The 10,660-nt window shown below is 48.3% G+C and overlaps 1 protein-coding gene across 2 annotated transcripts; it reads right to left on the bottom strand.

Annotated features, from left to right (window-relative positions):
- Positions 1–3,068: 3,068 nt before the first annotated feature.
- Positions 3,069–8,657, bottom strand: MYC (MYC proto-oncogene, bHLH transcription factor). 2 transcript variants are annotated; one of them, XM_034763617.1, is made up of 3 exons: positions 8,294–8,657; positions 6,430–7,126; positions 3,069–5,058 (listed from the first exon to the last, which is right to left on the bottom strand). In XM_034763617.1, exons 2-3 carry the CDS (start codon positions 7,109–7,111, stop codon positions 4,517–4,519), a joined length of 1,224 nt encoding a protein of 407 aa, XP_034619508.1. In that variant the 5' UTR covers positions 7,112–7,126; positions 8,294–8,657; the 3' UTR covers positions 3,069–4,516. The 2 variants fall into 2 exon arrangements, with proteins under 2 accessions (XP_034619508.1, XP_034619507.1); XM_034763616.1 differs by having other exon boundaries at positions 3,074–5,061.
- Positions 8,658–10,660: the final 2,003 nt, after the last annotated feature.

Below are 10,660 nucleotides of genomic sequence, written 5' to 3'. Positions count from 1 at the left end.
GCAAACAGGAAATGAAATTCCAACGTTCGCGGGGCTTTTCCTGTCTACCTGGTCAGTGCATCTGAGTTGAGAGTGCTGTCCAGAACGGTCACAATGAAGCACTGTGGGATAGCTCCCGGAGGCCAATAATGTCGAATTCCGTCCACACGACCCCAATTCCGGCCCGCTAAGGCCGATTTTATTGCTAATCCCCTCGTCGGAGGTGGAGTAAAGAAACCGGTTTAAAGGGCCCTTTAAGTCGAAAGAAGGGGCTTCGTCATGTGAACGTGTCCAGGCTTAATTCGATTTAATGCTGCTAAAGTCGACCTAAACTCGTAGTGTAGACCACGCTTGAGTAAACCTCAAAGGGAAAGCAAGTGTTGTTTCAGTAAGTGGTGCTTTTCTTTCAGAATCACTCCTGAATCCATGCAACAGCATGTTTCTAGGAGGCACTGTACAGCTGGAGGTGCTGTCTTTCTGATGAGATGTATAACCTAAGCTCTGGATATGCATGGTAATTAAAAATCCCACGGTGAGTTAAATAGGTGAGTTAACTTCAGTGTTCTATCTTAATTCCAATTTAGGGTGATTCCAGATACTCTAGTGACTGGTGAATGATCCCTATATACATACACAATGAGATTTTCCAAAGTGCTCAGTGTTGGCCCAGCTCTGTTTCAGTTGAAGGCATGGTGAACTGCCATTGACTTTAATGGGCACAGAATTAGGTCAATGCTCAGAGCTTTTGAAAATCCTAACCATGTGTCCTACAACATTATATGATGATACATATTTATAATTAGTTGGCTGGACAGAAATGATGTGCTAGAGAAAGACATGATGGAATACTAAAGACCCATATTGTTACATTTTAATTACCAAAGTGTGTCATGCAGGCAAATTTATTCTCACTATTAAGGACTATTTCTGAGCGCCACCTAGTTGGTTTTTTTACCACAATTTAGCACAATTTGCTGCTTCATGCTTTTCCAACAGATATTGTTTGAATGCTCAGGTAGAACTGGAAGAGCAGAGAGATGGAGATAAAAATGCTGCTGGTATTTTAAACATTGTTGTGGTACAGCTGTTTGGCAAACAGTGTGAAAGCTTATTACATTTCAAGACCCAGTGCCTTCTTTTACAAGCTTATCAACCTTTATTGCTCCAAAAACAGTAGCAGAAACTAACACTTCCTCCTCTATATACAGTGCATATCCTGCATCTTGGCAGGGGGTCAGACTAGATGACCCTGGCAGTTCCTTCAAACCCTATGATTCTAATGCATCACTAACTGAATCCATCCCAGAAACTCCTTTGGGATATCTCGTTTATTCCCAGCCTGTCACACGAACTATAGGAGTGGAAGCAACCTCTTCTTTGCTGCAGCAATGGTTTTATGGCAGCTTGCATGGCTGCTACTCTGAAACCAGTTTTTTTCTTGACCTGAAATACTATTTTTAACCCACTTTTTGCTATGGCATTTAGATACAATCGTTTTAAAACAAGGAAACACCCATAAATCCTTGGGATCTCCTAAAGCAGGTAAAAAGGTCAATCTGGAGTATGATAAAGATCTGTTTTACTGTTCTGGCCGTGGGTCGGCGCATGGCCCAAGTGAAGATTAGTACAGAAAATGAGTAAAGAAAAAGAAATCCAATTTATTAAAAGATTGGGAACCTTCATGTCTGTAGCTAAAGCAAGGACTGCTATCTCCCAAATATTTCCCATGGTTTTAGGAAAGCTATATGTAAGAGGTACTCTGCTACCTAGTCTCTGCGTCCCCGAACTTATTAATGGGAACAAAGGTGATAAAAGGAATGTTGTTAATGCAGGGGACCTGGAGCCAAACCCACAGCCGTGCCTCCTTTGCTGGATGAATATGTATCCATTTGTAAAGTGTGTAGGCTAACATAACTGATTTGAAAAGCATTTTGAAATTGTTGGACAACAGATGCTGTGCAAATTATTATTGGAACCCAGAAATAATGCAGGGCAGAAAAGGAGAGAAAATGGCTATTCAATACATACTTTTAAAAAGTGAATAAAGCTACCTCCCCCAAGGAGTGCTTTATGAATGTAGAAATTGCTGTAAGGGTCACAGATAGTGGAAAGCACCCTACTTATGGTTCTGACATGACAGAACAGCTCAAGTTTCATTTCATGGTCTTCTGTTCACCAATATCTAACTTGCTCATGTCACATCCTCAAAAAAGTGTCTGCAGGCCATTTTAGAAACTTACGAAGAGGGATCCTGACAAGTTTAACAAAGACCAAGATTTTTCAAAGGATCCTAAGCACCCAACACCTGTAGAAATTCAATGGGATATGGGCACCTACCTCCCATAGGCCCCACTGGAAATCCCAGACAGCACACCTGTAGGCAGTGTGCTACAACAACTTTTATTGTAAGTGCTTCAGAGCAAGGACCTTGTCAACTTTTCAAATATGAATATTTATGGCAATGTAGAAATGAAATATGATTTGTCCAACCACAACCCGACCTTACAGGATGATTGGTGGGAAATGTTAGAATGTCAGAAAACGATGTGAGATACATGAGGTATCTTGGCTAGCAGAGGTTATTTGCTCTAATATCCAGCAATCAAACAGCTTGTTTGTTACAGGTGCATTTAAGTCTTCTTACAAATGTTAGCATTGTAAATTAGAAAGACGAGATGGGTGAGGTAATATCTTTTATTGGACCAAATTCTGTTGGTGAGAAAGAGCCAAGCTTTTGAGCCACCCAGCGTTACAACTCACCCAGCTTCACTGTCTAGTATCGTGAAACCAACATGGGCTACAACTGCACCGCATACAATCACTGCAAATTTCAGACCAGTGCTTCTGAAATGCTCTTTTTGTAAATGCAGGATGATCAGAGACAGGTTTTCATTTAAAAAAATTACTCCCCCCTCCTCCATCCAATGCCTAATTTGTTTCTTGGTTTGACTCAGGCTGCTTCAGCACACAGGCAGCAGAAGGGGGTAAGGATTGCCACCTTAAAACATACTTCTAACGCAGAGGTCCCCAAACGATAGGGCATGCCCCGCCCCCCCCCCCCCAAAAGGGACACAGAGAAATGTTCAGGGGGGCACAGCAGGGCCTGGGTCAGCTGTGGAGGGAGCACCACCCAGCTGTGCTCCCCTTTGGCCCCAGCCATGGTCCTGCTCCCAGCCCCACTTCTGCCCCCAGCTGCAGCCCCTTTACCATCCCAGGTAGCCACAGCCCTGCTCCCAGCTCCTGTGAGGGGTGACAGACAGGAGTAAAGGGGGGGGGTGCATGAGCCTAAAAAGTCTGAGGAAAGAGGTTGTCTGACTAATGCAGCTAGTTGTGTCTATTGTTACACACATGGGGAACTTTCTCCAAAGCTTGAGGCAAAAACAATAATTTGAGTTAATTCCTGATTTTAGAGGTCATGTGACAAGACAGTTAAACTGTTGGGTCAGATTCAGTCAGAGATTTAATCTGCAGTTAAGAAATTAGTGTTTTCTTTCTTTGCCGTAATTTGTAGAGTAGGTAAATGAAGGCATAGCTATTGGCGTAGTTTGGTTATGCGTCAGTAAAATTGTTTTTTGTTCTTGGAAGAGTTTTTTGATTTTTTTTCCACTTCGTTCTTACAGGAATTAGAGTTAAAACATTGTCTGCTACGTATAACAGAATTAGAAATGTTCATTTCAAAACCCCAACATTCAAAGTAGATAAAAGAGTAGTTTCATTTGTTTTTTACCATGTTGTATTCCTTAATTTTGATTTGGTTCCACCACTTCTTTATGATAAATACAGGAAGCAGTAGTAGAGTTTACACTAGTATCCTCCACCATTGGTGTAGGATTATATTGGAAGATGAATATATAATTAATTCCAGTCCTTAGTGCAAAATGAAAATGCATAGTAAAACCTGCCCCTACTATTTAGCTCTGGAGTTATTAACTTGTATTGACTGTAGATGACAATATGGGAAGAAGAAGCAAAGTCTTTACAGATGGTTTAACTAATTATAGTTTAGGCAAATATTTATTTATCTAAAAACAAAATAAAATTAAATTTTTAAAAGAAAATGTATTTAAATAAAACCCATAAAATGGTGAAATGTTCTGGCACAGAAGTTCAAGACAAGTATAAACCCAGTTGCCATAACTGCTGAGTATTAATGTTGCACATTTTTCTATAAAGATTTTATTAAAAGTATGTACATAGCAATAAGGTATGTAAATATATACAGCCATTTGAGGACAACTTTTTGGAACTGTCTTAAGAAAAATGACTTAAATACAAAATTTTCAAAGAACAAAATTGAAAAGTTCATCCCCAAGCATGAAGAAAAGTCCCATTTGTCCTTATGCCCAAAGTATTAATTATGAGGCAGTTTTGAGGTTATGGCTAAACCTTTCGAAGGTTCCAGCCAAGGTTGTGTAGTCTTGAGTTATTTTGCACAGCATGCAATTGTAATGGTTCCATACTTTAAGAACTGGCGTAGTTCATGAGTAAGATTAGAAATATTAATATTTTATTTCAGTCTGGATTAGATTATTCTAATCTATGCACAAGAGTTCCTTAGCTGCTCAAGTTTGTGTTTCAACTGTTCTCGCCGCTTCCTCAACTGTTCTTTCTCTGCAATCAGTCTGTGTTCATCTGTTTGAATAGAAAGAACATATTCTGTGGCTTTTTTAAGGATGACAACTTTGGGAGCCTTTTCATTGTTGGCTACCTCAGGTATTTGGTCACGCAAAGCAAAGAAACTCAACTTCAGCTCATTTCTCCTTTGGCGCTCCAAGACGTTGTGTGTTCGCCTCTTGTCGTTTTCTTCTGTGTCTGATGTGCGGGGACTTGAGCACTTTCGGTTATTACTGATTTGTTTGAGAACTCTACCATTGTCCAACTTTATCCTTTTTGCTGAAGGATACTCAAGTTTGGTGGAGGGAGGAGCAGCATAATTGTGCTGATGGATGGGGACATGACACCGCTTAAGAACTAGTGGGCTGTGGTGTGGCTTACTGTGCTCTTCTGTTGGTTGTGTGATTGATTCGGATTCACTTGTTGTCACAACATCAATTTCTTCTTCATCTTCCTCTGGTTCTTCTTCTGGAAGAAAAAACACCCCTGCTGTAAGTCAACTTGTAGGGACATTTAAAAAACAGTTTGTAAGTGTTCCTTGCTATATAATGGAGAACAAGGTGGCTTTTAAATATTTTATATATTTTGTAATCTGCTTCTAAAACCTGCACTTCCCTGAAAAATGTTTTCTTTGAGAAATCCAACATTCAACAGAAATACTGTTAAAAGAACAGACTCCTCTTTTGCAATTCTTAACTCTGCATCCCAGATGGCCAAACCCTGCCTCCCAGATAGCAAGTTACGTAATTCTGAACAGACAGCAGGGAAGTTGAATGCTGACAGCAGATGTTACAGCATAACCCCACCCCCACCCCGGCAAAAAATTAATCCCCCAAATCATGGAAGCCATCTGTAAATATTTAGGGAGTCTTTGGCAACACCTCAAAGCAAAGATTACTTAACACTTGTATATTTTAGGGGCACCTTCAGAAGCTCCCCCCATTATTCATGGGTAATCCAGGGGAACAAAAAAAACCCCACTATAAACTTCATGGGCAGATAAACCTCAGTCCCTGACTATACATGGGTTTGTCTCTCAAACTGTTTGAAAGCTATGTAAGCATGTCTTACAAAAACTTTCCCAGACCCATTTACTTCTTTTCAACTACTTTCACTAGCACCTCCCATCCCAAGCCATGAATGTCACTGGAGGGCAGATTCAATTGGATAAGATTCTAGCTTTGTGGAATGACTCAGAGCCTGTTATGAAAGTTAACACCTTCCTCCCTCTCTCCCCCCCACCCCATGGGCTGGTTTCCCAGGGAATTTAATTCGGCCAGAGCCTCTCAGCGTGCCTTGCTAACGTGGCATTTAAAAAAGCACATGTAATAGGGGGACTGAAATCCTTAGGGTGGGAGGAGTTACACACTAGTTTCAGCAGGAAACCAAACTGTGTCTCCTGCCCAAGCCCTTCGTGTTTTAAACCTTCCAAGTATTCACCCTGAGCAAATTACAAGACAACCCAACAGAACCCAGGAGGATTGTCATCTAGTACATGCAGAGCGGTTAACTTTTAAAGTGGTATACAAAGGGTACATTCAGGGGACAAAAGTGCACCCCAAAACGCACAGAGGGAGCAGCTATTGCTCAGCGCTTACCGTGGGGCCGGCAAACGTTGTTCGATAAGTTATCTGAACGGGAAGCTGGAGCCATAAAGGGCCTGGCAGGGGAAGTCCCTGGTGTCTTCCCTGGCAGGGCCAGTTACCTTCATGTCTGACTCCCCAAGAGGCAAGGAGCAGCCGGGCTGTGCCCCTGCCGATCGCCCCAGGGAAGCCCCCCTGTCTGGCTAGGCGGTGGGCAAGTCTGCTGAGAGAAGAAGGGTGGGTTGATACTCACCCGAGTCGCTGCTGGTGGTGGGCGGGGTGTCATCGCCCAGCAGGGAAGCCGGGCTGGAGCTGGGGGAGCCGGGCTTGGAGGATCTCTCACTGAGCGGGTAGGGGAAGACCACGGAGGGGTCTATGCAGTCGGAGGCGGCGGCGCCCAGGTCGTGCAGGTAGGTACTGGCGGAGGCGGGGGAGGGGGCCAGGCTAGGCGGCTGCGAGGGCGGCGGTGGCGGGCAGAGCCGGGAGCCGGAGCCCCCTTCCCTGCGGGCCGCCTGGTAGGAGGCCAGCTTCTCGGACACCACCTTCTCCAGCTTGGCGGCGGCGGAGAAGCCGCTCCACATGCAGTCCTGGATGATGATGGATTTCACGAAGGATTCGTCGTCCGGGTCGCAGATGAAGCTCTGGTTCACCATGTCTCCCCCCAGCAGCTCGGTCACCATCTCCAGCTGATCGGCGGTGGAGGGGAAGTAGGCGGCGGCCAGGCTGGAGCGGCGGCTGGGCGAGAGGGGCGGCGTGGGCAGCAGCTCGAACTTCTTCCAGATGTCCTCGGAGGGGGCGGGCGGCTGGAGCTCGCTGCCCCGCTGCTGCGCCGCCAGGTAGAAGTTCTCCTCCTCCTCCTCGAAGTAGAAGTAGGGCTGCACCGAGTCGTAGTCGTAATCGTAGTTCTTGCTGGGGAGGGTCGAGGTCAGCGGCATCGCGGCGGCTGGTGCCTGAGGGCCAAGGGAGGGGGGACACGGGTCAGGGCGCCGCCGGGTAACAACGGGGTGCAGCCCCCCCACCATGCAACACTGAGTGAAGCCCCCCGATAAACGGGGTTCAGCCCCCCGGAGCACCCCATAAACGGTGCAAACAGGGAGACACCCCCGTGGAGAAGGGGGTCACCTACCCCCTAATACGGTGCAGGAGTGCGCTGCAACCACCGACCCCCCATCAATAGAGGACATACGGGGCACACTACAAGCCCGCCGTTCGCTCCGGTGCAAAACGGGGAGCAAAAGACCCCTCCGCCCGCACCCGCAGTGCGCCGGGCTGGACAGCGGGCGCTGCGGCTGAAGCGCCTCCTTAGAGCCGGAACCACCTTAACAGAGCGCGGCGACCGCTGCGCACTTCCCCCCCCCCCCCCCCCGTAGGGGCTCCCCGGGATTCTCTCCCCTGCGTCGCCGCCCGCCTCCGGTTTCCTCTCCGCCCCTTCGCCTCCCCTCCCGGACCCAGGTCTTGGCCAGCTCGGCTCCGTCCCTTCCTCGGGAGCCGGCTCCCGGTCCCCGCAGATCCTGTCCAGCCCAGCTGGAGAGCGGTGAAAATGAGCCAGCGCCCGGCCAGGGACCCCTCTGCCCAGCACCAGCCCCACTTCCCCGGCAGGTCAAGAGCCGGAGCCGGCAACTAGGGAAAAGCGGAGCGAATCCTTCCAGCGGCTTCCAGACAGGCAGCTCCCCACCTACCCCGCTACCCCAAGCCTCAGTCCCCCTGGACTGCAAAGGGGCAGGGGGAAACCAAACTCTGCTGCCCGTGTGCCCAGCACCCAACCGGGACACTGGCTGGGTACAGACCCCGACCTCAGGGCACCCCTCTCCCCCGCCCGGGGCTGCAAGCGGGGACACTGAAGTGCCCGGGGAAAAGCCCAATTTAAAGACCCCAGTGCAATGAATGAGGAAGGCAGAGCGCGCCTTACACACAGGCTGCCCGTGCTGCAGCTGCTACACACCTTGTGTCACTGCGTCTAGACACACTTCCCAGTTGAGCCACCCCTCGAGCTCAGCGCTTCACCAAGGGGGTCACTAGCCTAGCCCCCCCAAAGGGTGCAAACCCAGGGCAGACCCCCCCGCCCCCGGGGGAGAACCCTACCAACCAAAGGTGCGAACACGTCTTTGCAAACTCACCGGTTCCTCCGATGCACCGGCTGGGATATGCAGCGGGGGACGGATTAAGGACGGTGCAAAAAAAGCGAAAGGGGAAAAAGGAAAACAAAAACCCTGTCCCGCAATAATGATCCCACAAAAGCGGCAGGCAGCGGGGGGGGGAGCGCCTTTCCCGGCGGCTTTCAGCGCCAGCCCCTCGCGCACGGAATTGTAAGTCCAAGGCAGCGCCGCCGTGTCCGGGGGCAGTCGGAAGTTCGCTCGCCCGCTCGGCTGTAAAGCGCCGGCCGGCGTAAGAGGGGAGGGGGCTTGATTAGGAGGCGGTGCAGCGACTGCTACCGTGCGAGCCCGTCTCCCTCCCTCTCTTCACTGCAAAGAGCAGGCAGCCTCCCCACACTGCTGCTTTTATAGGGCTACGCCTTTCCCGCCAAGCGGAGCTGGCTGCGGACTAGCGGGTGGAGTGGGCTAGTACGCGAGGGGTGGGATTGGTGCATTACGAGGACTATTTTGTTTGCCGCCGCCGCCGCAGCAGCAGTGTGTAAAGCAAGGAGGAAAGGCAGCTAGTATTACTAGCGGGGAAAGGGACTGGGGGGACAGGCTGCATTGTACCATAACAGGCGCTACTAGAAGCCAGAGAAACGGAAGTAAACATAGTAAGAGCACCAGAGATGAATTAAAGTGCTCGCTGCAATTGCTCCTGCCCATCGGACATTTCCCTGACCTCCTTTCCACCCATGCAACAGAAAATACTCGTGCAACGCAGGTCACTTGGTGACCACCTTTACCGCTGCGATCATGGGGCTGGAGCGATGTTTATTTTTTTTATTTTGCAAGCCGGCGTTGCATAACACCTCCCCAGCTTTCATCTCAGGGGTATAAGCCATCGATTGTCATTTGGCCGCTTTGTTAAACAAAGGCTGGAGATGTTTGGAAGGAGGCACTCCCCAGGTGTGCCTGGAAAGGAAGGTTGCAGGGCACCTAGAAAAGGGGCTGGTGCAAAAGCAAAGGAAGCAGAGAGGAAAACGTAAACGAGGGAAATATTAAAATGTTATCAGAGCAGAAGGAGCATTTCTTGCCCGGGTATCGCGAGCACGTCTCTCCAGGTTGTTATCCCCTGCATGCATTTCCTAGCGTATGCACAGAAGGGTTAAAAAGCAGAAGGAGGTTACTAGACGGAGCAAACCCAAGCAGAGGGGCAAGAGACAATTGGTTTTACTCCCCAAATGGCTGCTGCAATCTAGTGTCTCCGCCACAGCCTCTATGTCCTTTTTAATTTAAAAGTATCTTTCCCCCTCTGGAAAAAAAAATGGGAGCTTAATAAACCAGCTGGCTCCGCCCAAATGACAGACTCAGGTGCAAAGCTTTCTCAGGGGCGATTGCAAAGAGGGAAATGGATCCAGGCTCAGCCTGCCCTTACCCCAGCAGACGGGCGGCTCCGCCAGGTTCATCTCCCAGGTAAAGGGAGGGAGGGAAAACCGTTAACTCTTTCCTTTCTCTACCACGCAAAAATTCCCGCCTGCTGTCGGCTCCTTTATTCTTTGCTACTGATACTCTAACTGCCCAGTTATTCCAGACACCTGGGATTTCCAGCATGCCATTTATTTCACACTACCCCTCCCCGTTTCACAGGTTCACCTAGTTGTCCCCTAGTTACGCTTTTTCTCACCTGTTTTGTCTCTTATGTATTAACCTGGTTGGCATGAGATCCTTTTACAGCCAACCAGGGAGAGACAGACCAAATACTTGAGAGTGATTTGCACCATTTTAAAATGCAGCTGGCTTCAAAGGGTCAGACGAGCCAGGTCCTTTCCCTGCTGCTCAGATTAAGCTGCTCCCCCTGCGTCTTCTTAACAAACTTTCCTTTACCTCCTACGCACTTACAAACAAACCTCGGGGAAGCAATTAGGGGGGAAAGTGCTATCATACCTATTTGTTAAAATATTGTGACGTGTAATCCTACACTCATAGCTTGCAGGAAAAAAAAATCAGAGGCCTCTGGTTCGCTGCAGGAAACAAAAATTCTTAGCCAGGGATTCACTGCTGCACCACTACTGGCTTTGGCTGCAAAACGATTCTCACGCCTCGTCCCTCCGCACTGGTAGCGGAGTAATTGCGCCCTCTACTGGCTCACAGATTACCAGGCGAGAATTATAAAAAGGGAGAGGCAGGCTGTGGAGAATGTGTGAATCACGCATTTGGGTGCAGATTTGATGATAAGCGCGGAGGCTCCTTATTACTGCTGTGTCTCTTTGTAGCTCCAGACCACAATGGTGGGGAGGGACGGAGGAGTGGAGGCTTCTCAAAACAGGATGGGGATCTACTCTGAGTCAGATACCTTTTGATCTTTACCTAGTGTTTGATACTTTTTTTCCACTGTAGTTTTGTCTTCAC

The sequence above is a fragment of the Trachemys scripta genome, chromosome 2 (genome assembly GCF_013100865.1).
Source record: "Trachemys scripta elegans isolate TJP31775 chromosome 2, CAS_Tse_1.0, whole genome shotgun sequence".
NCBI lineage: Eukaryota > Metazoa > Chordata > Testudines > Emydidae > Trachemys > Trachemys scripta.
This window is presented reverse-complemented; position numbering and strand designations above follow the sequence as displayed.